General features: G+C 46.6%; 3 protein-coding genes and 1 long non-coding RNA gene across 9 annotated transcripts; 1 reads left to right on the plus strand and 3 right to left on the minus strand.

Annotated features, from left to right (window-relative positions):
- Positions 1–11098: 11098 nt before the first annotated feature.
- Positions 11099–17818, plus strand: LOC117579496. Of its 3 annotated transcripts, none has more exons than XR_004573491.1 (5): positions 11099–11391; positions 16219–16377; positions 16435–16783; positions 16855–17378; positions 17446–17818. It is a non-coding gene; the product is annotated as an uncharacterized LOC117579496 (long non-coding RNA). The 3 variants fall into 3 exon arrangements; XR_004573490.1 differs by lacking the exon at positions 11099–11391 and adding an exon at positions 15972–16111; XR_004573492.1 differs by lacking the exon at positions 11099–11391 and adding an exon at positions 15972–16111 and having other exon boundaries at positions 16435–16740.
- On the minus strand, positions 13614–15355 carry LOC117579494 (insulin-like growth factor-binding protein complex acid labile subunit). Its single transcript, XM_034265395.1, has 2 exons — positions 14657–15355; positions 13614–14600 (listed from the first exon to the last, which is right to left on the minus strand). Exons 1-2 carry the CDS (start codon positions 15275–15277, stop codon positions 13629–13631), a joined length of 1593 nt encoding a protein of 530 aa, XP_034121286.1. The 5' UTR covers positions 15278–15355; the 3' UTR covers positions 13614–13628.
- A 1969-nt stretch (positions 17819–19787) lies between the features above and the next one.
- On the minus strand, positions 19788–23335 carry LOC117579495 (phospholipid scramblase 1). Of its 4 annotated transcripts, none has more exons than XM_034265397.1 (5): positions 22995–23335; positions 22200–22497; positions 20428–20918; positions 20210–20368; positions 19788–19942 (listed from the first exon to the last, which is right to left on the minus strand). In XM_034265397.1, exons 1-5 carry the CDS (start codon positions 23166–23168, stop codon positions 19883–19885), a joined length of 1182 nt encoding a protein of 393 aa, XP_034121288.1. In that variant the 5' UTR covers positions 23169–23335; the 3' UTR covers positions 19788–19882. The 4 variants fall into 4 exon arrangements, with proteins under 4 accessions (XP_034121288.1, XP_034121287.1, XP_034121290.1 ...); XM_034265396.1 differs by having other exon boundaries at positions 20210–20364; positions 20424–20918; XM_034265399.1 differs by lacking the exons at positions 22200–22497; positions 22995–23335 and adding an exon at positions 21301–21705 and having other exon boundaries at positions 20428–20905.
- A 1974-nt stretch (positions 23336–25309) lies between these two features.
- Positions 25310–26371, minus strand: LOC117579553 (eukaryotic translation initiation factor 4 gamma-like). The gene is made up of 2 exons (XM_034265472.1): positions 26183–26371; positions 25310–26123 (listed from the first exon to the last, which is right to left on the minus strand). Exons 1-2 carry the CDS (start codon positions 26303–26305, stop codon positions 25446–25448), a joined length of 801 nt encoding a protein of 266 aa, XP_034121363.1. The 5' UTR covers positions 26306–26371; the 3' UTR covers positions 25310–25445.
- Positions 26372–26851: the final 480 nt, after the last annotated feature.

Consider the following 26851-nt stretch of genomic DNA (forward strand, 5'->3'; position numbering starts at 1 on the left):
GCCTCAGCCTCAGCCTCTGTCATTGGCCAAAGTAAGTCTCTGCAAAGCATTTGCTGTTAACAGGTCAGTGGATTTTTCTTCCAAGTTCCAACATGGCCCAATGCCGAAAGACAGAAACCGAAACCGACGCTACACTCTAGAGTCTCGACTCGACACGAAAACTGAGACTGGAACAGCAGAGTCGAGTCTGCAGGCGCTTAGCGAGACTTTTGCCCACAGAATGTTACGAAATTGTATGTAATGTGCCAAAAAACAAAACAACAAAAAGAAGCTCCGCTCTGCACTCTGCCCACTGAACAAAGAAATGGTTAGAGCAAAAACAAAAAAAAAACTTTGACTATTTTTGAAGCAGCAAAAGTCGGAGTCGAAGTCGAAGACGAAGCCAAAGTGCATGAAAGAGTTGCGCCGGAAGGCAAGTTCAAAAAGCATATAATTTAGCATTTTAATGGCTTAATACACTCTGACAGTTGGACAGCGGGGTGCACAGTGGGGGGGTCACTCACGTGGAAAACTAGTGGCGAAAAAAAAACAAACCAATCAAATCAACACTTGACAGCCAGCACGAGCAGCAGAATAATCCGAATATTCTTTCTCTCTCTCGCTCCAAGTATTTTCATAAACAAATCTGTTAAGAAGTCGTCGTCTATTTGTCCCCTTCCTCCCTCACTTACTCCATTTGACTAATTAATTTTTGCTCAACTTGCTCGCAATTGCTTAGACTCCGACTTCTCTGGCTTATGTGGAGGGATGGGCTGTGGGTTGTGGGTTGTGGGTTGGATTTCTGTTCTGCCAAAAGTTTTTCCGGTTTATTAGTTTTGCTTGGCTTGTTGTTGCTTGTTTGGCACTGCTAAATGGACCACCCGCTGCAAATCTTTAGCCAAGCGATTGGCAAACTCTAATTTAGAGTTTTCTTGGCCCCGTTTTGGCCATTAATAATGCATGTCAAACGTTTAACTACTTCTTAAATATAGTTTCATTCAAGAAAAAGCATAACAGCATAGATATTTGAGTAGTTTGGTGGAATCTTTGTTAAGTTTCTCATATGAATTGAAGCCACGCTTTTCCTTCCTTAATTGTGTAAAGTGTTCCCCCTTTGCCACTCGTAATTTTGTTGCCATCATTTTACAATTCGTGCTTGCCATTTGCATTACCATTTCACCTTATCCGCATATCCATTTCCATTTCACGTTAACTGGCGTTCAGCTGTGTGGCCCTTGTGGCTGCTTCTTTGCCGCCCCAAAAGGACCCCCTTGTAGCTCCTTGTACACCCTTGTACCTCCTTATTCCATTGTTCACTTAACGCTCATTATTGTACCGTTGCTCATTTAACCAATCCAATTATCCTCACTAAGCCAAGTCCCTCTGCCCCTTTAGCACTCTCTCTTTCTCTTTCTGTCTCTCCCTCTGCCCCTCCCTCCCAAAGGTAGACAATTAAAGGCATGAAATTATTTGATTACCAACGTTTTGTCGCTGCCAAGTCAAAGTCTGCACGAAAATTTCGCTTTTCTTTTGGTGTTTTCGAGTTCAGCCACAAGCCACAAACCTTCACGACTTTTCTCCATTTTCCTTTCATGTGTGTTGTTGTTGGTGTAAGTGTTGGTTTAATTGTTGTAGTATTTATTCGTGTAATTGTTGTATTTGTTGTAGGTGAGATTATGCATGAAAGCGTCGTCTCTGTGTGCCTGGAATAATCAAGGCACACACTTTTTCTGTGTGTGTGGGAGGAAGTCGTGCCAGCAGGAGGAGTCTGGCTGTTCACACGCGCCAACTGTCAATAAAATGACAGTGATGGAGGGGGCGGTGGAGGGTGGCGGGGCTGCACAGCCACTCCTCCATTTCCGCATTTCCATTGCGTGAGGCCCCGTCAACTAATCGATTTTCAAAAATCAGCTTATAGTTAGTCGCTAATATTTAGCTGCGGCTGTCCCTTTGCTGTTCATGGATATTCGTGGGTTGTGCCCCAATTAAATGCAAAATGCGTGCGGACAATTTCATTTTTTTTAAACTGAATAGATGCAGAGTGCGGGGGGAATTGTTGGAATTTGGATTTGGCTGTGCGTTTTGCATTTGCCGCTGTTGAATTTCATTTGCCGCATTACATTCAATTTTTCATGCAGCCGAGCGTTGCTGTTTTTTGGCATTATTTCTTTATGAATTCATTCACGTACAACGCCCGCACACAATAGGCAGCTACGTAGCTCTCTTGACCGTTAATGCCCGCCTAGCCCCAGCCCCAGCCCCAGCCCCAGCCCCCACCCCACTACAGCTCACGGCCCAAGTTCCTGCCTGCCTCTGCCGCCTTTTGTCCGGCTCGACACTCATTTCGCATTCAATGGGCGAACGCATCCATCGAACGAAAGCCAAGACAACCAAAGCAATTTCAATACAAGCGAAAAAAATATCAGCAGCAGCAATAACAACAAAAATAACAACAACAGCAGCAAAAGCAGAAGCAACAACAGCAGAAGAAATGGTAAATGAAAGTGCCCTCAAAAGGTTTTCTAAATTTGTGACTCGAAGTGCGCGACCAGCAACTGAAGAAGAGTCTTTTTTCCGCACCACTCCCCCTGTTTCTCCATCGCTTTTGAGGTTGGGCCAAGCGCGTCTCCACTTGCCTCTACCTGCCTTAATTGTGTCGCACTGCAATGACAGAGCAGACGGCGCACTGCAGAGAGAGAGAGAGAGAGAGAGAGAACTGCCAGCTGCCTGCTGCCGCTTGTCTTTCAATTAGCGAAAGTCCGAGAGTCCGTGGCCCGACATTGATATGCAGATGAGGCTAGTTCTATCCAAGGCCCAAATCAAGTCAAATCAAATCGAATCGAATCAAAGCCAGAAAGAAAAAGTTGTCAACGGCTGAGGCTACAGGCAACTTCATTAAAAGTCAATCTAATGAGCTGTTTATGTGCCTAGTTCTTTCTCTCCCTCTACTCTTTTCTGCGTTTATTGCTCAAGCGAGGCCTGGTGGCTTAGGGCCTAGCCGCGGAGAGCGACTCTCCGCACAGGAAGGGAAAGCTGTTGCCTGCTGCTCGTCGCACATGTGTGAGAGAGCAAGGGAGTGCGAGAGTGTGACTGCCTGCCTGCCTGCCTGGCTGCCTCGTTTTTACAGCTTCAAAGAAAAGCAAAAGTCTGAGGCACATTATGGCCAGAAATTGACATTCTTTGCTTGTCCCCCTGCAGGCGATCCAGCCAGCCATCCCCAGCATCGGCAACACATCGAAAACAATTCAAACAGAAAAAAAATAAAGATGGAAGAAACAAAAAAAAACAACAAAAAACTGGCTTCGGGCACTTTCTCTTTCTTTCACTGAGACGACGATAACGGCAACAACTGTGCTGGGGTTGAGCGATGGGGGGACAAGGTAGCATCAAAAAGCCAATAACAAAAACAACAACAGCAACAAAAAAAGGGAAGCACAAAATCAACGAAAAATGGAAATAGAAAAAAAAAACACACCAACAGCAAACACACACACACACACTCCCCCGAGGCAAATAGACCCAATTGCTCTTGTTTGTTGCCTTCAAGCAATTTTATAATTTATTTATGGCCAACACACACACACACACACACAAGGGCACACACCCAGAGATCACTCATGTATTGGTTATTGGCTGTGGCGGCGTCGTCTTCTTGTTAATTGACACTTTAAGGAGGAGGCCAGTGTGAGGGGCGTGGCCATTAACAAAATACCATTTACGCTCATAAAACTGTCAAACTGAAGTGTCGAATGGGCATAGAATGGAACGAGATGGGTGAAGTAAGTGCTGAAATTGGGTGTACGAATAGAGGAAATCAATGTCATATCAATAGTATATCTCATCGAGAGTCTAGCATGGGCTAAAGGTACGCTCTGATACGCTCTATAAATTCATTTTAGCTGCGCTGGCAAAAGTTTTATTCGCATCTTTCATCTCTCATCTCCTGTCTAGCCATTAAAGTTGGAAATCCCCTGAAATTTATCCCCCGAACTCGCTCTGAGTCATAGAACTTACAGTAACGGCGCCCGAAATAAAGTTGCAGATTTGACAGCAACTATGACGTGCATTGGAATGTGAAACTTGTTGGAACTTGCTGACTAATTTAATGTTTTCATTTGAACAACCAATTTAGTCACGACTTGGCAGACAGCAAATCAATGCTGCCGAATGTGTCTGTATTTACACTAATGAAACCGCAAGTTTCGGGAGGAATACAAATCAGAAGCCTCAATCGATAAATCAGAACTCTCTCTGTATCTCCGCTGTGCCCCTGAGCCTGTGTGCGGGTTTATCAAATTCAATCAGAAAATTTAATAAATATGCAAATTTGTGGCACGAGAACATGGCAATTTTTCGATTATCCCATTTGCCGTGTGTTTGTGTCGTGTAATCTCCTGCTCGTCCTCGTCCTCATCCTTTTCCCCTCAAGGCCCTTTTTTTGGGGGGCAGTGCATTGCTGATGTTGCTGGTTGATGGGCTTTTAATTGCTACTCCATACATGGAGTTGTGTCATTACAATTTTGCCATAAATTTGGGCATTGTTGCTGCCACAATTACAAGCTCTCACACACAGTGACTTGACTGTCTGTCAACATTGCGCAATGATAGAAATTCGATGTGCTCCATTGAATTATGCAAGGCGTTAAACATACACGTTTAATTAAAGTCACTTTCTTTTCACACATTTGCAGATGGCTTTGGCTTTGGCTTGGGATCTGGCTTTGGTTTTAGCTTCGGGTCTTGCGTGTGCTGGGCATTAAATAATGTCATTTGAATTAACACCCAGCGGGCAGCTAACAACTACAGAGAGAGAGAGAGAGACAGCAGCCATCGAGCATTAGCATAAGTTGATTTTTGTGGCATTATTTTAGGCGGCAAAAGCTTTGGGCTCTCGGCCTTCGTCATGGCCACTCGATGTGATGTCTGTCCCTCGGCTGATGTCTGTGTCGCGGCTCTGTGTGTTAATAAGGTAAATGTTTACCCAGAACTTAGGCTGAGCCACACCCACTTCAGGCCAGAACACATACACAAATCTGAGAGCCGCCCCAAAGGCAGAGACGGGCAGTAGCCAGATTTTTATTTGGAGCGAGAGAATTTCATTTGCATTCGGTAAATGCAAATGCAAATGTATGCTCGATGGGACTGACAGCTGCTTGGCTGCCTGTTCATTTCGGTGTTTGCTTCTAATTGGATGGCTCCGGTTCTGGTCAGCTGCATTTACCCCAACGAAAGTGGAGCCAGAGACAGTGGTCGTGTCTGTGCCTGAGTCCGACTCCGAGTTAGACATTGAGGAAGCGAAAAGGTCTTGGCCCAGACAAATGTCTGAAATCAAATGTCAAATACACATTGACTTGACGTTTGGGTGTACCGGGGGCCAGGGGACACGGCCTAACCTTGTCAGAGCTGGCCTGCTTCTGCTTCTGCCTGCTCCTTGCTCTTCAGGAGGACTCTATTTGATTCTCTTTTACCTGGTGTCTTTTCTTTACGTATTTTCTTTACGCTTCTTTGGTCGCTTATTGCCTGCCTGCCTCTGGGTGTGGCGAGGGCTAAGCTGAATTCTTTTTGAGGATTTGTTTGCTGCCCTGTGTCCTGTGTCCTGTCCTGACATTGGGTCTCCGTCTCCGCCTGAGACTGAGTCCGGGTCTAAAAGGAAAACCTCAACTTCCGCAGGCAAATTCGATTTTGGTCGCATTTTTATTTTGATTTCAATTCAATTTTCCCGGTGTTTAAGCACGGTAAACAATAATTAGATGTGCTAGGGGATTGGCCCTTGCCCTGATGCATGCTCGGGCATCTGTGAAATGGAACCCTCCTCGTCCTCGTCCTCGTCCTCGTCCGCATCCTCTTAAGGAATGCAGCAGCCTCTTTGTGGTTGGACACTTGCGGCCTGTGGCTGGACCACATCTTTAACGTGCCCCCTCCGATTTGTGCAAAGTGCAGAATCAGTAAAATTAAATTGGATTTCCATTGTGACGAACTGCACGGAAGGCAGGGGCAAATTTGTGGTCGCTCGGTCACTCGCTGAGGATAGCTTTCACTCAAATAGGAGGCTGGGGAAGAGACCTTGGACCCGAGTCCTTGGATTGGACTCTCCATTTAACTCTGCTCCTCCGCCTTCTCTCGTTAGGCATCAACTTGAGCTTCTTTGCAGTTGAACTTGCTGGCTGGCCAGTTGAACTAATGTTTTTTTAAACGCTGCCATTGTCGGAGAACGTGGCAAGAGGTGGGAGAAAAAGTACTGCGAGCACAATGGGGAACATCGATGGGGATTTTGCGGTCGGCACTCTGTGGGATACAACAATAGCTGAATGAATGGATTTATGAAAAATGGTTATTAAAGAGAATTGTTTGAATAGAAAAACGTTTCATAAACGTTTGTGAAACAATTTTTATGAGTTTAAAACATGGCTAAGGATAACGATCAAATCTGCACACAGTCCTGCAACCTTTTAACCTTTTTCCCAATGCATAATTAATGATGAATAATAAGTAATACCACTGCCAGCTGTGCTACCACTTAAGCCTCACAATTCCCTTATGTCTGCTTGTTCAGTCAAGTGCATTCGATGGGAAATACTTTTTAAAACCAACCCCGCCCAAGGTCATAGACTCCACACTCCCCAGCCGCCCCGCCGCATCACTTGTCACCAGGATGAGCACTTGAATGCAAAAATCCACTTTGTGTCAGGCCATTCTTTAATGATTATTTGTGGAGCTCCACCCGCCACTCCGACCCGCCGCGGCGTTCACTTATCGAAAGGATAATCGCCCCCATTGTGCCCCGATAGGCAGCTGCTGCTCCTGGCTTGCTGCTTGCTGCTTGCTCCTTGTGGAATTGAGCAATTGCATGGAAACGCAATTATTCTGTGTATTCACGCTGTCTGGGAACACCCCAAACCCCAAACGCCACCCCCCACCAGTCATAATTATTATTGATCGTATTTCAATTTATTGGTACATTTTTTATCCATCCATTTGCCGCTCTCCGGCACTCTTTCTCTGCTGCCGCTAACAATGGCTTTTGCTGGCCAAGCTGGCAACACTGTCAACGCTTTGTTGATGATTTTTCAAATGCGCTTAATGACCAGCGGGTTTTGGCAGAAACCCTCCTACAGCTACAGCTCCTTCCACTCTGCTCCGTGCTCTGTGTGGCGTGTGATTGAAGCCGCTTCTTAATGCATATGAAATGGTAATTACGCATACGTCGCATTGTGCAGCGGAAGGAAGGAAGGAGCGGTGCGGCATGTCCTGGCACGGCACGGCATCGCATGGAATCAAAGTGCCATCTCCACTTATGGCCGCTCATTTATCTTATTAATAGCCTTAAGCTCCTCTCCTCACAGTAATTTATCAAGCGCTAAAAAACTCGATCCACAGACATTTGCTTTGCTTTCGTGTTGCTTTTGCTTTGCTGCTTTCTGCTTTTGTCATTTCTATAATCAACTTGGAGGAGACATTGACTGTTACCAGCAGCAGAACCCCAAGGAGTGCCCGAAGTATGTTCCGAGCATCGAGTTTTGACAGTCGCCTTTGCTCTGGGTCTAGACAATGTAATTGTCGACAGCAGCAAATCGAGTGTCCACTCGGGGAGGCTCCACCACCCCACCGCACCACACCCCTCTTATGGCCTTTGTGGCAGTAAATCAGAGGGAATCGTATAAATCACCGAGTACCAGACTTTGGTTTCATATGTTGCGGCTTTCTAAATCACAAGGTGTCAGGCGAAAAAAAAACTCTCTCTCAGACAATTTTGATGAGGGTTCCTACGTCTCCTTCGGCTTCTGGCTCCTTTGTTTCCATTGCCTAGCGAAACTATGCTAAACAAATAGCCAGTCAGGGCAAGAGAGGAAAAATAGAATATAGAAAAGGGGAATTGGAAAATGGATTGTTGATTGTTGAATGTTGAACTAACCGCAGAATGGGGTCAGCACGGCATAGACATGTTATAGGGGGGAGCAGGCGCTGTTTGCTTATTTATTTATTTGAAGTGTCCAAACAGTCGACCACTTGTCACGGACAACAGTCGCCGCTTGATTTATAAACATTTACATATCACAGGGAAACCACTTGGATCCTAGGGAGGGATGTTGCTGCCCAATTAGGCGCAGCAATAAATTCAAGCTGCAAAAAAAAAGAAAGAGAAAGTTAGCGAAAGGAAAACTAGCCCAGAAAGAGAGCTGGCTGGAGGAGTGGCGGAGTGGCTTCCAGCGTCTGCAATGCCGTTAATTAAAAAGTTTTTTAACAAGTTAATTGAAATAGATCTCGATTGGAGGAGTTCTTATTGATATTTGGCTGACGTTTGGCATTTGCCGTTTACCGCTTTTGCCAGTTGCCAGTTGCCAGTTGCCGTTTCGTTTCTTAGCCCAAAAGCGGAGAATGGGAAACGGGAAACTAAATGGAACGACACAGCACGGCACGGAAGGAAACTAAATAATTAGTTTGCTGGCCTCTTTTGGGGCAAAACTTTCTGGTGCCATTTGAAGTGGCGAAGTTGATTCGGGAGCTTCAGCAGAGTAGAGCAGGCTGGCAGACTGTTTGCCAACAACTCGAGCCACGAGCCCACTCACTCGACAAGCGAAAACTTAACACATTATGAGTTCTGGAGCTTTGACTCTGCCACCCGTCAATTCAGTAGCCCCCCAGCAAATGCATTTGACATTTACGTGGAAGCAACAGCTGCTACATAAATTAAAAAATATAAAAAAAGGCCAAAGCCAAAGCTGAAGCAGACGCGAAACGAAGTCGGCCATTACAAATAAAACAGCAATAATAACAACGGACCAGAGCCAGAGAGCCAGAACCAGAGAGGGTACAGGGCAGGGAACGAGAAATATTGAAGAGAGAACCTCTACAGGCACAGGCACAGGCACCGGCTGAGGCCTTAGGCTGGAACCGGGCATAAATAATATGTACAAAAGAAACTTTTTGTCAAAGCGCCCCAAGTGGCACTTGGAGCTCACCCTTTTTGCCAGATAAGCCTGGCCAGAACGTTGGGGCAACGGCACCGGCAACGGCACCCAATCGGGGGAAATCAATAATGATTTGGCCTAGCCATCGACTCTAAAATGACTTGACGTACGGCTTTCATTGACTGACAGTTTAATACTCTTTCTGGAGAAAAGTTTAGCAGGACAAATATTTTAGTGCTTACACCAGCCTGCCATGAAGAAACTGCATAAATGCATGCATATCGGGGTCACCAAATGATGTCTGCTATCTTCCTGTGGTGCCGAAACAAGTCGGGGTCACCCTTTGGCTAGTAGTTCGAAGCCCCTAGAGGCATTGTGCGTGTCACCTTCTGGTGCCTGGACGTGCCACGAAGGGACAGACAGCTGTTGGCAATATGTTCACCTTTCAGCCTGAGACAGCAGTCATTAAAAAGTTCTTGCAATCCCACGGGTAAGGGTAGACCATTTCAATGGCAACCGGCAACCGGCAACTGGCAACCATGGCGACAGCTTCAACATCGAGAGCCAAAGACTTGGACGGTCATCAAAGTAAAGTGTTTTCCAACTTTTCTTTTCTGGTCTTCCCACTGCGATGTTTTTTTGTTTTTTGTTATTTTTCTCTTGGTTTTTTTTCTGCGTGCGGCTGAAACTTTGTGGCACTTCGCAGCTGCTCCTGCGGCGCTTGTTATTGTTCTTATTTACTATTAAAGTTGGCTGCGAGTCAATGCTACTGCAGGGGATCGTAAACAGCTTGCGGGCCACTGGACAGGGGGTCGCTCTTCATCCCCTTTCCCCTTTTCAAATGCCGATTGGCTCTGTGCCGATTGTCGTGTGGGGATTGGGCGCTGTAATTCCGCAATTTCCGGCTCCATGGACCGTGGCTTTATTACCAATTAAAGTTATTCAATTGCCGCGCAAAAGTTAAAACGTTGCGCTAATTTTATATCCCCCTCGCGGCCCGCACATGTAAATATGCAATGGGAATATCTATTTTATGCTGCCGTTTATTGTTGCCACTGCCACTGGCCCCGCAATGCAGGCAACAGTTTTGTGGCATGCGGGTATTTGTGGGCTTTTGCATGTTTAATGCTTCTAATCAACATTAAGCCATGTTTGGTCCATGGCCAGGACAGCAATACTAACACCAGACCCTGCCCTGCCCTGCTCTGTCCATTGTGTACGTGGGTCAACCGCCGGCAACACCCACAAAAGATACAAAATTCAGTTGCAGATACAACATCTGACGCTGCTGCTGTCACATTTACATAATTTCATTTTGCCACCCCGACATGTTGCTACATGTGTCCGCCACACAGCAAATTATTACTCGTTTTTATTAACCAAAAATTATGCTCAGCTGTTGATTTGCCCCGTCATCGGTGGTGGGCGTGGGGTCTCTGGTTCTCTAGATGATTCTGCTCCTCATTTTTGCATCATTCTTTTCGCATAAATATTCATCAGCTCGGGTATGAGTATCTGTATACATATTTGGCCACCCCCCCTGCAGAAATAGAATGAAGATCAGGGTCCAGAGATGGGAAGCTCTTTCATTAATTAAGTTCAGGTTTTTTTTTCTTCTTCATGTGACGCGTAATCAAGGAGCAGTGGCGTAGCTCTGAAAGGGGGGACTGCCAGATGGAATCTGAGTAGCTTGTGGCTACTGCCACTGCTCCAGATGATGGGCACAACGATGACGATGACTGCGTTGCAAGAACCACTCAATCTTGTTGAGTAAGCGCCACTAATTTGTTTTTTAAGGCTTTGCTGGATGGACACTCTCTTTCTCTGCCAGAACATCCTGCCTCCCCAAAAACATCCTCACTTTGCATATTTTATTGAACGCATCGAGTATGCACGAGTGTGTAGTGTGTGTGCCATGGAGTGGCCTCACAACCACAAATACGTTTTTAAGGGCCATCTCTCCGGCCGTGGAGACTGTGGCAGCTGCGTCCTGGGGCCCCGGGCTGTGGCAGTCTGTGGCAGTCAGCTCATGCAATTTGGCTATTAAAAATCATTAGCAGCGGCAGGGAATTTTGCCCCTTGAGGCTCAAACATGAGGTGTGTGTCAGGCATGCCTGCAACATTGCTTGCCGCTGCTGCATACTTTGTGGCAGGCATTTTTCATTAAACTTGAGCCCTCGTAGCATGCTCTGACTTTGTAGAGGAGATCCCCTAGTCACACTCAAACTATTGCCAGTCGAGAAACAGAAACACAGAAACACAGAAAGATGTCTTCCGGCAGCACACTTGAAAATCCCGATGAGCTATATGAGGAGATGATTGACGAGGTGATGGACATTGTGGCGCAGCAGCCAGAACTGCTGGACATTCTATACGAGGCGCTGATTGATGTCGAACTGCACAAGCGGCGCTGCAAACTGCAGCCAAGTGAAGGGCTTGTGGCGTTTAGTTACCAATTCCACGACAGTGCCCCGGGAGCTTGATCTCAGCTTGAAATTTATTGGTGAGCTTGGAGCTGGATTAAGGTTCAATCTATTGATTAAACCAAACCCCCTTTTGCCTTTAGTTGAACAACCTGCAACTGGTGCTGCTGGGACTAGCACTGCCACTGCCACTGCCACTGCCACTGCAACTGCAACTGTTGATAATTACAAATTCAGAGTACCGCAAAAATGTTGTAATTTGAAGTGCAGTCGCAACCGCATCCTGCAACTGTCCCATTCTCGCTCCCAGTCCCAGTCCCTGAGCTCAGTCTCGTCTCTTTCCGTTCAGTTTTTGGGAATTTTGTTGCAATAATGAATATGCACAGCACACTCACACTTGCTGACAAATTAAAATGTACAATGACCGAGCTAATTGTGCAAAACTGTGCGCCTGTTTTTTCAGCAAATATTTTGTTAACAAATTTGGCGGCAATTTAAGCCACAGAAATGCAATTAGCCATGCACGTAATTAACCAAACAAAATGGGTGGGTGCAAAGTGCTGTCGGCCAACACTCCAGTAATGGTGAGTGGAAAAAAAAATACCACCAGCGATTACGTAGAGAAATCAAATTCAATTTTTGAGCCTGTATATGGTCCTGGGGGATCCCGAGGGCCAGAATGTCTTTGACACCTCAGCGGCGCGTCATTTCATGTTGATAAGGGTTCAATGTTTGAGGGTCTCCCGGGTGCAGGTCCGAGCCCGGTGCTGCCTGGCTGTGTTTGAGCGGAGCAACAAGTTTGTCAGAACCACACACACAGATACACTCCACAGAAGATACACAGGGGTCTCTGTCTCCCCTGCAACTCCTGCCATTTCGGTTATCAAATTGAGCAAACAAAAGCCCAACGACTATGTTCAAAGTTTGTCCAGAAATTAATTGAAGCGACCCTGCTGTCCGCACTGTCCGCACTGTCCCCTCTGTCCCCACTGTCGATGACAAAATTCATAAGAAAACGTACGTGTAAATGGGTAGCCAGAAACTGTCGTCCACCTTTGACCGGAAAACTGATTCATCGACAACAACTTTGGGGACAGGGAAAATGCGAACCCAAAAATTTAATTAAATTAAGTTTCTCTTTTTTTATGAAGTTAAAAAGTTGCCACGACTTTCATTTGTATAATTTCTGTTCTGTCTGAGTCTTAACTTTTATTGCAGCTGTCGAGCGGGGAAATTGTGCACCTCAGCAGCCTCCTTTCTGTGTGTGTATTGCCGTGTAATTGCCATATTGACTGCACATGTTCTGGGCTTGCCAACACCTCGACTTGGTCCATTGTCCCTGTGCCCAACGCCTTTTGTGCCCTGGTCGAGTTTGAATGCCTGGAATACCTTTCTCGCTCTACCTGTGCGGGTATGAATTTCCCTCCATGAATAGGTCAACCCCAGCACCCCCCTCAACGTGTTGAACTACTTATTTGCTTACGACTGCTGCGATTCCTAGACGCACTCTGAATGCAAAATGTCCTGAAAGGCAGAGAGACAGGCGGCAGCAGGGTTGGGTTTCGGTGCTCTATTTTCTGGCATTCATTAAATCTTCAAGCTGATGTGGCACGACACATATTTCACCGATGATTTGAGATCTGTCTGCATATAATTGGGTATAAAATGTAATAGTAATCGGAATAATTACAGATTTATTGAGTCAGTTTAAAGCTTTAAGCTTTGAGTTGAATGATTTTTGAGTTGCATTCATAACATTTTGTGTTTGTCCAGACAATCGTTATTTATATCCCAATTGCATGCCACAGAACATGTTTTGATTTGGTCCATCGATCAATCAATCAATCAATGCATTGAGTCACGGTCTGTGGGACTTTGGCAAACCAAAACTTTGATTGCAAACAAATGGAGAATTTTAATAAAAGAAATTCCTGCGCTAAATGACGCGCAACAATCAGAGAGCCAGAGCCAAAGGTGACAGCCCACAACTTGGAATTCCCAATGCTTTGTGCCCCCATTGTCAATGTCCAACTGTTCGCCTAAGTGGTGTTAAGTATTTGAAAATCTCTGCTCCTCTGGCGTACCAATCTCCCCTCTATTCCCCTAGCTGTGCTGCTTTTGCGGCCGCCTTCCGTTTTATTGTTTTACGACAGTTGGCCAAATACTTTGGCTAGCAAAAGTTTTGCCCTCATGGTTATGCAATTGTCTGTGATTTACGGAGGTTTCTATCCTACTCCTACTTCCACTCCCTATCCTTTATCCCTCCCAGTGGTCAGTAACCACAACCGAAACTCCACCGACATTTAGTGATATTGATTTATTGCTGCTCCCAGGGCACTGCCTCCAGGTCCCGCAGGCACTGCTCCATGGGTGTGACCACGCAGAGCGGCTTGCGGCCACTGTAGTAGGCGCTGCTGGGCCGGGCATAGCCCACCTGTCGCTTGTCCAGCCAGGCGGTGATCTCATCCAGGCACAGGCACTGCCAGGGATTACCCTCGATGCGGATGTGCCGCAGTTGGAGCAGATACTCGGATGTCTGCAGCGATGCCAGATAGCTGAGGCGATTGTTGTTGATCTCCAGGTGCGAGAGATTTCCGAATGTCTCCAGTATATCGCCCTCGATCTCCTCCAACCGATTCTCGCCAATGGTGAGCAGCTGCAGGCGCCGCAGTGGGGCAAACATGCGCAGATCCAACACCTTTAGTTTGTTGCCTCTTAGGCGCAGCTCTCGCAGATGTGGCACTCCAGAAAATGCCAGTGGATGCAGCTCCATCATGTTATTGTGGCTCAGATTGAGGTGGGTGAGTTGTCTCAGCAGAGTGCCCCCAAAGATACTGGCGCCCAGCTGCTTGATTTTATTCCTGCTCAGATCGAGTCGTTCCAGGGCTGTCAGCATTGAGAAAACTTCATCGGGCAGGGCAGAGATTTTGTTGCCCTGCAGCTGGAGGGACTCCAGGGCGCACAATCCCTGGAATGCACGCGGATGGATCCGATTGATTTGGTTTAGCCACAGATTGAGAGTCCTCAGATTGGACAGTTTGACAAACACCGAATCCTCCAGCACTTTGACATTGTTCGAGCTGTAGTCGAGCAGCTGGAGGGGCACCGCTCGCTCGTTGGCAGCCGCAAAAAGATTCGCTTTGATCTCGTACAAATTGTTGTTGGACACGTTGAGCACCCGCAGCCGAGGCGTGGCAAAGAAGAGGCCCATGTCGAGATTCTCCAGCCAATTGCTGTGCAGATGCAGCTCCTCCAGGTTGGGCACACCACGCAGACGGCACCAACGGAACTGCAAACAGAAAAGTATTGAAAAGGAAAAGGATTTGCTTTCGGGTGTTTACTTACATCCCTCACGTTGTTGTTGCTGATGGAAAGGTAACGCAGATTCGCATTCTCCCCTAGGGTCACGTTCTCCTGCTCGTTGGTGGTCAGGTCTAGGAATTCCAGCTTTCGCAGCCCCTTGAAAGCATTCATCTCCACCTCTGCTACGAGGTTGTTGGAGAAATTCGCATACACCAAACGTGGCATTCGATCCATTACCTTCCCAGTGATCAGCTGTATGTCATTGTAGCTCACGTCCAAGCTGCGTAGCGATGAGTTCTGTGGAAAGTGTTCCTCCTGCAGCTCCTCCAGTTGGCAGTGGGTAAGGTTGAGTCCTTCCAGCTGCGTGAAATCTCGCAGTCCCCTGTCGCCCAGCGTCAGGCCACCGGACTCGGACAGATCCAAGTGCAGCAGCCGGGCCAGAGCTGGCAGAGCTTTGGTGCCGCCACTCTCGATGCCCGTGTGCTCGTTGATCACCTTGACGCTGCGCCAATCCTCCTGCACGTATCCATTGAGCTGCTGGAAGCTCTCAATTTCGCGACAGATGTGACTGCCCGCTGAGATTTCCTCACACTCCTGCACATCCTTGGCCCACGCCTCGAAGGAAATGAGGAGCAGCGCAAACAGAAGTCTTAGTGCCTGCATTTTGGGCACTAAAGTAAGACTGTGACTGCTCCGATTGAAGTTCTTGGCTGTGTTTATTTTTAAGTCAGCCTAACGCAAACCCGTTTGAGTTCACTTTTGGGGCGGGCAGAATGCCTGCAGCAAGCCGGTTTCCTTTTAATAAATACATTTAATGTATCCCCTGAAGCGTGAGCAAGTGCAAAGAAGAGGAGCAAAATCCACCGACCAGGGACTGTTGATCCATGGCTAAATGTATGATGAATTCGATTGCATTCCATCGCCTTTCAATCGGCATCGATATCTCGACGGCTTGGCGCCTTTTCTGTTTGAATTTAATCCGTAGCACTGTTTCAGGGCGACGAGACTATGTCAGACATCAAAAATATATTTGATATTTTCTTGCTCCCTTTGCAACACCAATTGGAAAAACAACACAGCAGATACTTCGCAATTTCATTGAAAAAGCTTCATAAAACCATCAAAAGCAGTATTCAAAACTGACGATCTTCTAGAAAATTGCTTCATTCATCTCATAAAATAATATGTTCAGTATAGAGAGTAACAACTTACTATTAATATTGACTAGAATATCAAAATCGAGGAATATGATTTCAGATTTACGGTATAATTACAGTATATTTCCAAAATCAAAGGGTATATTTCGGTATATTTCCTGTCGGTATATTTGATCGACAATTCCGCGGTCACACTGATAATCACGCCATATTTCTCAATTTGTTTATTTTTTGTAAAAACCAAAACAAAGAGTATAATTAGGCAACAAAATCTCAAGTAAAAAGATGAACAAGAATGGCGGAGACCGCAGCGTGTCGAATACAGTACGAGTACAAGGCGGTAGGCACCAAACCGACAGCATGTTCCATTGACAACCCTCCATGTGGCGCCTATTCCGTTGCTTTGATGATTGTTTTGCAAATTTAATCAATTGTTTGTGCTTTTAGAACTCTTATACTGTGCTGCACGCCACATCCAGCGTCCAAGTCGGGACTGGCAAGGACTGCTACCTGGCTTTAAAGTTGTAAGGAACGTGGATCTGGGACCGGCGCATTCTGTCTTCGCATGCACAACAATGTGAACGTGTCCAATAAGACTGCACCCAAGTAATCTAAACCGTCGCCAAACCGTTTTTTAGGCCTAACAAATATCATCTCCCCCAGATTGAATCTACTCATTCCAATACTAATTAGACGATCCAGACACATCTGTCGTTGCTGCAGTTGGACCCGATCATCAGGGAGATACAGAGCAGATTTTGAGCCACGCCATTCGTCTTATGTAGGCCTGGATAACCTGGAAAAAGAATAGCGAACTGAAGCGGAAATCGGACAGGCCAACTGTCAACGCAGCTCTTCAGAACACTCTGGGAGACACACTGACACCGCAGCAATGTGAAGTTCGAAGAGTTCTAGGAGAAGAACAGCAACGATGTGCATTTCGATAATACACCAGATGATGGTGAGGAGGTATGCATAGATCCCATGGATCCCACCCTGGCATGACGAGAATGTGAGTCTACCATTGGTACCCATAGATATTGACTTAATGGACAATCTTGGATGTGTGTTCCTCCTCCACAGCTGGGCTGGGAAATGAGGAGGACGAACAAGTGCAGCCCGATGGCTCGTAAAGGAAGCAGCAAAAGGGACAGTGTAGAAATGGCAGGATGCCTTCAACTGGCCTGGCCGGCTACACGCATCATCTTTATAGATGCATGCGGAGTAATCTCAAATTAACGTTATCAAAGCGGATCGTCTGGTAGAGCTACAGCAGGCCCGCCTGTTGCCTGAAGTGGAGCGGTCTACTCAAGTATAATTGGAATCTGGATCCTAATGCTTCCCCAGCCCATCATGTCATCATACACATAACCACCTGTTGAGGCAGATACTCAGTTCTCGTGAAGCTGCGAATTCCGTCATAATTCGTTGCGGGAGAAGGCAACACTGGAGAAGCAGAAGCTGGAGCACAAGCCCATACCCATCAAGGAAGCTACAAGCGTAAAGTTGCAACTGAAGCTGCCGTTTCAAGGTCACGCAAACTGCCACGACTACTGCCACCAAGTCGAAGCCGGTGTATAATGGCTTTCTCAAGTGTAACTCAATTGGTAAGTTGAGAAAACAAATCAACCAAATTGAATGTGTACCTAAAATGTGACTTTATTTGCTCCACAGAACTTTTCACTGAAATATGAACGCCCGTGGCTTACTGGAGATAAAGAGAAAAAGGGTGCATCAGACGGCCAGGATATGAGCAGGGATCTGTACTTGCAACAATGACCTAACGTTAATGTCGAGTTTTGTCCAGTCATGCACTGAGAAGGTAAGCAGACTGAAGCAGCTGTCTTTTCACAAGAGAGAACAAATCGAAAATGGTTTCTACATCCTGGAGCTGAAGGATCAGGCTGCTCTCCGATATACAGATGAACGATATGCTTCGAATTGGCCAACATTGAGATCAACTGAAATATACAACATTAAATACCCATTTTGGAAACAAATGTAATGAATTGATGTTTACCAATAAACGGGTAGCTATTCGGTGCTATTTATATTTGTGTTATCTATTGGGGACTGTCGTTATCCTAAAAAGTGTGGCATACTTTTAGGCTGAAGTAATTCCATTTACAAAATAGCAAAAAAACATCCCTATCCTGCAGTCCTTGGGATCCTTGATTTATTCAAGCCAGGCAGGACACTCTTCCGATCCTGAGGAGACTAGCCATATCCTGATCCGACTGGAAACAGCCGAGATATAGAGTTGTAAGGATTATATCTAAAAACAACTTTAAAATGGCATTGTTCTTAATGTCCTTGCATAAAAATTGAGAAGGCGTGGCATGTCCTGATCCGACAGGAAACAGCTAAGTTATAATGTTGTAAGGACTCTGTGTAATAACAACGCCAAAATGGAATTATCCTTAATGTCCTTGAATCCAAAGTGACTGCAAACGAGCCAGGACAATGTCCACTCTCAGCTAGGAAAATGGCCACTTTGATTGAGAATTTCTTATCCTGTCGCTCATGTTGCCCTGTCCGTTTGCAAAATCGGGTCGAAGAGATGTGTACGATTCTGGAAAACACGAGACGGAAATATGTAGAACGAGACCTGCTGGCAATATTGTTGTGCAATTCCTTACCTCATTGGCTGTCTTGACAATATCGATATATACGATATACGAATCCCTGCACATTGTCAGCCATTTCGAAACCCTCATAAAGTACGCCTCTCAAGGTGGCATGGCTTTATTTAGGTCCAGCGGAGCCTCGATCAAGACACCCTTGGCACCCATTCGCGCCTTGGGCAGTGCCTAGTAGCCATCGTTACAGTGTGGATTCTGCGCATCTGCCTGGTTGTCCAAATCTATGGAATTGTGAAGTTCCTGCAACGACCGGAGGGGGTTATCGTATTTGTAAAAAGCAGGAAATGAGCATTATCTTACGCAAGAGATTTAGCAGCAGGTTGGCGAGTGGTACGGCAAAGTCCGTATTCTGATGGCATACTGTATAACGCCTCCTGGCGGCACTACTTACGGTACGGAGAAACCCCTTTAGGCTGAACCTAAGGACGGCACCAAAATACATAACTATATTGAAAACGAGAACGATTAGCCTCTGCAGTGCATTTAGTTGTCATTTTCTACTTACATATCTCACATTTTTGTTACTAAAGGTATCGCTGAATCCCATACTCCACCAGGTTCTTGAATGCAATCGGTTCAACGTCTGTTATCAGGTTGTATGGTTGTATGAGTATGGCCTCCTCAAACTCTACCTATTGATCCATACTGCAGCGCTATGGTCCTTGCGTGATTCTGTTGCTTGTTCTGTTCTGTTAGTCAGTATTTCGATAATTTAATACAAGTCCAACTTAGCACTAATATTGAGGTGTGATACAATCATTAAAGAAATTATAGACAGGCCAGACTGTACGGGGAACCAATAGGTCAATGCATTGACTCAAATTACATTCTATTTAAATGTTATACATTAAATACGATATCCTTATACTTACTTCGTACTTATGTCTTATATCTAAGTAACATTCTGTTGATTTTGGTTTTCTTTTATTAAACCATCGGAGTAATACATTTGAGTACATAAATATCTTTGATAACATCAATATAAGAAAACTTCAACATAAAATCAATGTATGTAGATAGTTGTATTGCATACAGTTGGTATGCATTTTAAATATATTATTTTATGTATAAGACACTCAGAATACAGATTAAAGTACATGTTTCACGTGGGAGTTGCTCATTAGCTAGTTTCTGTTTCACTGTGCATCGTTGTAGAGGTACAAAAAAATGCATAAAGGAAGCAGATTTTCATTCGTTGAAGATTGCGGATGTGGCAAAAGGAGCAAAAATGCCAACCTGTTACTTAAGCGTAGTAAAAAATCGAATATCCCGGCACTGCCCATTCGAGGGACACCTGAGTTTGACAGGTTTACGGTTTACGGTTGTCCGTAGCATTAACAAAGATTCCAGTATTTAGATTCCATTTCCAATTTAAAGCATTTGGTAGAGAGTCGTCAGCTTTGGCCATCAGCAGACTAGTACGCGGTGGTTCAGAGACCACTGCAAGAGCAGAACGTGTCAGCACGTAATTACAGCATGCCCGGTCCGTCGGTCTCCCGATTGCCAGACTTCTCAAAGAACATTGCATCCTGTGGAAAACAGAAAACGGAAACAATAGTCATTTGGTTTCCAGTTGAAACGTTACACGGTTCTGACTCAGAGCGGGGCTAGCCTAATCGAATAAAGCAGGACTTGTACTGGACTGGGCATCTTACCCTCAGCACCAACGAAGTCTGTTTCGCACCCGTTTCGCTATCTTCAACCGATAAAAGTGAACGCTGTACAACTGAGTTGTGGCACAGCCATTCGATCGGTTAGTGCAGCAAGTCTCAGAGTTAGCAATGGGAACTACTTACAATCAAGAATGTGGCGCCAAGCAGAACCGCCTTCATGCGCACATCCAGATCCAGGGGGAAGCTGATGCCAAAGAAGTCGGCATCCGTGAAGATTTCACGCGCCAATCCAGACCATTGCTTCGAGATCTTGCCAATCCTCTCGCCAGTCAGAGACACAATCTGTTGAACAGAACAATTAGTAAGGAAACCATTCAAAAATAAGGTAAATCCAAACCCACATTGAACTCCACATCACCACAGAGAGAGAAGGTGCAGAAGGGACCTTCAATGCGCAGCACTGTGTCTCCGATGTGGTTGAGGATGCGGAAGGAGGGCGAGCAGATGGACCACTCCTGTTCAATGGTGCCGATAACGTTGCCCGGCGGTGCAGACACCGAAATGCTCTGCAGGCAGCAGGGGAAGCAACAGGCCGAGCAGGCCAACGGCCGGTGCATGTGGATGACCTCCTGGCGGTAATTGTCGAACACCTTCATGTCGAAGGGACGCGACGGACCGCATATGTTGCGCGTGCAGCAGTCGTTGTCCTCCACCGCATAGTACACCTTCTGGCCAAGCGCGTTCTTGATGGAGAACTTATTGTTGGTCTCGAAGCCGGTGAAGGCCTCGAGCAGCTCCACCTTCTGCTTAACCAAAAGCTGGTCGATAGTCGTAAGGTATTCCAATCCGCGCGGACAGTTCGGAATTCCGGCTGGTATACTCATCCAGTCGCCTAGAACGGGTAAGGGGCAATCATATAGAGTAAGTCTTCTCGTAATCTTCTCGTAAATTGAATCAACGCGCACAAAAGAGGCATCTTGTCTCGTTTGTTTCGTTGCCACTGTGTCAATTGGTCAATGTCGCCACACAATTACTGCTGCCCTCTCGCCAATTGAAGGCCCCACAAAGGGGCGCCCGCCCAACCCCAAGTGTACAGCCAATTGTCCGCCTTCAAGGCACGTACATATCACGGCTATTGTATCTAATCTCTGTGATGAAGATAAACTTTATGAGCATAATCTCTTGAATTTCATCACTAGCGAACTACATCACACGATGAACCCAACTGGGTTCTACTTTCGTTCGGGTAAGGACACTGGGTATTCCTCGCTCACCTTCTATCCTCTTCGCTGATGTAATACTCGTATCCCTTGCGCTTGGCGGACTTGTTCAGCCGCATGGTGTGTCGCAGCTTCTTGGGCAGCGGCTTGTTGGCCTCGCGGCAGACCAACTGCTTCAGCGTCTGGGATCTCGAGCAGAGGTGAGTGTACTTGCTGTAGAGCGTGTGCCAGATGAAGCGTATCACGTTTGAGCCGCTGCTAACACCTGATCCTCGCTGCTCCCCATGCTCGCCACTCAAATCCAATGTGGAAATGTAGTTTGAAGCCGCACCAGGAGCTGCTGCAGAGACTGTTTCTCCTGCGGTGGACATTGCGAACGCGATTGAAAGACGACCACTTGCCAAGCTGCACAGAGATGAACTGACGCGTCTGGCAGCGTCCGAGTACACAAGTTGACATCAACCGGAGGCTGTGTGTGCTCGTCTGTGTGTGGAAAATCAACGTAGTCCACATAGTCGAGCGTTTTAAATGCCGCTTTGTGTTACTTTATTGGTCCAATTAAGGCTTCCCGATAAGCGTCGAGCTGCTCCGCACGGTTTTCGAGTTTCGAACGGACAGCAGAAGACTCAAAGAATACGCGGAGAGTGACAGGCAGGCAGACGCACATCTGGACCTGGACCTGATAAGCGATTGTAAAACAAGAACCCGAATCTCTGTTGGGCCAGGTAAATATTTACCCACGGCTTATTTTCGGTCCGTTTAGTGTTAGATCGAACACTTTGTACTACGGCGATTCCCCACCTTCTACTCACATCTGATACTGCCGGATGGGTTCACTGGAAGCGGCCCCATATAATGTTTCTTTTAGCTGATTGGACAGTATCTCTCGAGTGGCGGTGCATTGACACGTCCGCACGTAAACAAACAGAGATGCGACTTTCTTGATAACTTGCCTCCTGCTCCCATTCCGGGTGCCATGCCTGGCTGCGGCTGTGCGGGCGGCATTCCGGGCTGCGTGACAATCGGCTGCTGCGGTGGCCCAGCCGGTCCCGGTGGATATCCATACGCCTGCGGTGGTCCAGCCGGTCCAGGTGGATAGCCAAAGGATTGCTGCAACGGTGGCGGACCTCCTCCTCCTCCTCCTCCGCCCACATACGGTGGCTGTCCTGCGCCATAAGGTGGCGCTTCTCCGTACGGCGGCATCTGTGGCACTGGTGCGTAACCCTGTGGTTGCTGACCCGGCACAAAACCCTACAAAGATAAAGACTCGCGTTAGAAATGTTCAATTGGTGGGCGTTCTGTGGAGTACATTCGCTGCGTTGAAAGCTATTAATTATTATTAAAAATCGATCGTTCCACTAATTAGGTTCTATTCACTTTGGTAACAATTTCTGTACAAATGAAACGGGTTTATCCTGTTCCGTATATCTGCTCGTGGCTCGACTTCAAACCTTTCTCTTCGGCGTTCCGCTGACTTGTGACTAATATAATTCTTCGTGCAATTGTTGTAACTAACTTAGTAGGGGGGGGGGGGGGGGGGGGGGGGGGGCAAAAAAAGGCAGAGCCACCGCGCCCGGCGGGGGGATGTAATGAGAATAGTAGGTGCGACAAGATACATAACTAATTAAATAGACATGACAAATAATGATTGATACTAAAGATTCCTCAACTATGACGTCATGGTTTTGGAGTGTGTTTCGGTTTTGCAACGCCCCCAAGCGCAGACCGGACTCAATTTCATGACTCACATAATTCATTGGCGGCTGTCCCGGCTGCTGGTGATGCGGCGATGGAGCATACGGATTATTCTGTGGTGCTGCTGGCGGCGGATAGCCGTAGCCCTCGGCTGGCGGCGCATTTGGCTGGTATCCAGCGCCGAAACCTGGCGGCACGTAGCCACCCTGATTCACGTTGCTGTTCATTGTCTCAGTTGTTGCTCCTCTTGTGCGTTGTTGTTGCTGCCCTACGGTGGAGTTCTCCTTGCCACGCCCCACACGAAATCCAAATCGCAAGAATGCTGCTGTTTGCTTTGCTTTGTTTTGCACGCACTTTTTAATTCGTTTTTAGTCATGAAATTCAATCAGCTGTTTGTATTGACTAATCGCACATTGGTGATGGCACCATCCCATCCACACAGCGATGTATCGGTAAGAGACGACACGTTCTACGCGAATTTGTTGCGACAGCTCCCACAGGTGTGCGGCTCTAAAAATAGAAAACAATTTTTACACTGTTCAGCTAGGCTTGAACCTTTTATAGATGAATGTAAATTAGCAAAAAAAAACCCAAAGGCTTGGAAAAACAATTTCGTATCAAATTTCAACGAAATGAAATAATGTTGTAACGACAGCAAGTCCGAGTCGCAACACGCTGACATCAACTTCTTACTTGTCAACATGTTGCTAGCAGCATCTGGCTTGTGCGCTGTTGCGAATTTGGGGATGTCAGGTTGCATTTATCGCCGCTGCTGACAGTGGTGCGCTGTTGCTCTTGAGACAGGTGGCGTCGCTAGAACTGTTTTTGGAACTTTGGTGGCCACTTTTTACCAGGTGCGGCGGTCGGGCGGCCAAATCAAAGAGGCACCGTTCTACGCTCAGTCGGATCCTCAGAAATTGTCCTGCGTCAGGACGTGTTGTAGCACTAGCAATAGCAATACGATCCGTAATTTGGTCCTAGATCCGCTTCAAGCCTCCAAGTTGTCTTCGTTCAACAATTCCTCGCGAAGCGGACAACTGCCCATCGCGACTTGAGCAAATTTTACACGACACAAACACAACCATTTTGTATGCCAAACACACACGCACACACTCATACAACCACCACAACCCACATTTTTTTCTAATGAGAGGCTGGGCAAACGAGGGAGAACGAACTAGCGGGCGAGGGGGTGGGTGTCGCAGTTAGCGCATAAAAAATGGCGGTTTCCGACGCAAAACGCAAAGCAGATATGGAGAAAAAAATCCACTCCCTGCTAGAGGGCGGGGCGGGTGTTCTGCCAGGGTGAGACACTGCCGCTGCTGCTGCTGTTGCGGCAGAGCGAAAGAGAGAGGGCGAGGGAGAGGCAGAGCGCGAACAACACAAAAAATTCTAAAAAATGTGTAGAAAAAAATTGCGAACAAAATCCACCCCGTGGCAGTGCCAGGGTCGTGGACAGCACAGGCAGACGTCACTCACTCAAGCACACACACACACACACACACTACTACACTAAATTACCAATACAAATGCAAACGCGAATCAGCAGGGCTCTCCCCCGCAGAATGGAAGTCAGCCCTGAACCTTGAGGTGAGGTCCTGCAGCAGATTAAGTCGCTGGGACCGCTCCAGGGTCATGGGAAGAAATGATGAAATGAGCGCCTAATGCGCCATATAACGAGATATTCATGCATCTCTCGGGGGGCACAGAGTGGTTGGTTGGGTAGTTAGTTAGTGCAGGAGTATATCTTTAGCACATTCAACTATAAGACTTTGCAAGAAGATTAGAAGGAGAAGGATGCGGTTAGAAACCAAAACCCAAATGTATCAAAGCAGAGGCTCTCCCAAAATTGGGCAAACTCATAGTGGAAACAACCATAGAAAAAACGGATCCATCATTAAGGATATTCACTATCTCTACAATTAAATACAGAAGGAATCGCCAGCCAATCTGCTGACTAGAGAGCCAAACGTCTCATTAGCAACGACGAAACGACTTTCAAGAACGAAAAGGACCAAAAGCTGCATTGGGCTATCGCAGAGTTGATCTAATTTATGTGCTTGACCCTCGGTCTGAAGACAAAAGCTACCGCTGATGTGTGCACACGGCGACAATAAATCAAGTTTTAAAGATTCCATCTAATGCCGCGATCGATCAAAACCAAACCCCTTTGGCACGAGGCCAACGACAGGAAGACATCTGCTACAAATTCTGGAAACAAAGGCACAGACTCTAACCTCAGAAAAAGAATAACTAAGCCCGAACTTAAGTTAAAGGAAAGGTGGTGGCTTGATTCTGATCTGTTGGTGTTTCGATACCAAAAATATAATTAATAATTAAAAACATTAAACTTTAAAAATTTGACGCATAAAGTGATTGGAAAATATTACAAGAAATAATTCAATTCACATTTACTAGTGAATGAAATGTTCGGCAGGAGACGAGAGAACTCTGAAGGCCAAATAACCAGGCAAGTCTTTAGTCCGAGAAAAATGCTCAAATAGTTAATGACGCAGCTTAATGACGGAGCGTTCTTCGGAGCGTTTTTCGGATCGTTTTTCGGAGCGTTTTTCAGCGCGTTCTTCGGAACGTTCTTCGGCGCATTCTTCGGAGCGTTCTTCGGAGCGTTTTTCGGAGCGTTTTTCAGCGCGTTCTTCGGAACGTTCTTCGGCGCATTCTTCGGAGCGTTCTTCGGAGCGTTTTACGGAGCTTTCTTTGGAGCGTTTTTCAGCGCGTTCTTTGGAGCGTTTTTCGGAGCGTTCTTTGGAGCGTTCTTTGGAGCGTTTTTCGGAGCGTTCTTCGGAGCGTTCTTTGGCGCGTTCTTCGGAGCGTTCTTTGGAGCGTTTTTCGGTGTGTTCTTCGGAACGTTCTTCGGAGCGTTCTTCGGATCGTTTTACGGAGCTCTTTTCGGGGCGTTTTTCAAAGCGTTCTTCGGACCGTTTTTCATTCTTCAACATTAGGAAGGTTCGCATCGTGGTTAATCCTACTTTGACTTTGGTTTTTGTTGTTTGTTTTGTGTTCGGTTCAGTTCGGTTCAGGGTCTCGGTTAATATTTGTTGGACGGTTGGCCGTGGCTTAACCAGGGAGTAGATGCCGCTCTGTTTCAGAATATATCCGCAGGTGACACCAATTGCGAGCTTTTCACCAAAAGTGTGCCAAAAGTCACGATCTGCGGGCTGGGGCTGCGGATGTTGGGGATGCCTCAGCAAAGAACTCTTAAATGCCTCAACAAAGCACTCACTTTATAGTGAAATTCCACATGCTTAATGAGCTCTGTCATGCTGGCAGGCTTATTGATTTCCGACAGCATTTTAATGATTTGAACGCTGTCCTTATGGTATCTGGGCTTGGGCAAGTGCTTCATCTTGTTGCTACACAAATAATATATTTATGTGTTAAAGTGGGGGCTATGACAAACGCAATGGGAAAATTACAAATTCCACAATTGACTGGTAATGCAAAGGCCCTGTGACGTATGAAAACCATGTGGTAGTCCAGTAGAGTTAACACATCAAACAGCGTACCCGAAATTCCGCCGCAACCAAATCACCATTACGTCGGGTCAGTGAGGCGTGGGAATGTTTCAATCCCCAGCTGCAGCAACAGACACAAAAATGTGTCAAGCAGCCAGCTGGGGCAACAGCAACTCTGGCAGTCTGCAACTGCATTTGGTCAATGGCCGGTCGGGGACCGATTGACCAGATGGATGACCCTCACACACAGAACGGATCGGAAGGGGAGCTGGGGCTGTGGCTGCGGCTGCGGCCTGTGTGCATGTCTGCATATGCCAAATGCAATCACGTTGTCGCGATTACCCCAAAACGAATGACAGGAAATGCAGCAACAGAGCCAGACACAGAGAGGGGCGAGGCTCAGGCACAGGCACAGACACCACCTGCCACAGAATCAA

The sequence above is a fragment of the Drosophila guanche genome, unplaced genomic scaffold, assembly GCF_900245975.1.
Source record: "Drosophila guanche unplaced genomic scaffold, DGUA_6, whole genome shotgun sequence".
In the NCBI taxonomy this organism is placed as follows: Eukaryota; Metazoa; Arthropoda; class Insecta; order Diptera; family Drosophilidae; genus Drosophila; species Drosophila guanche.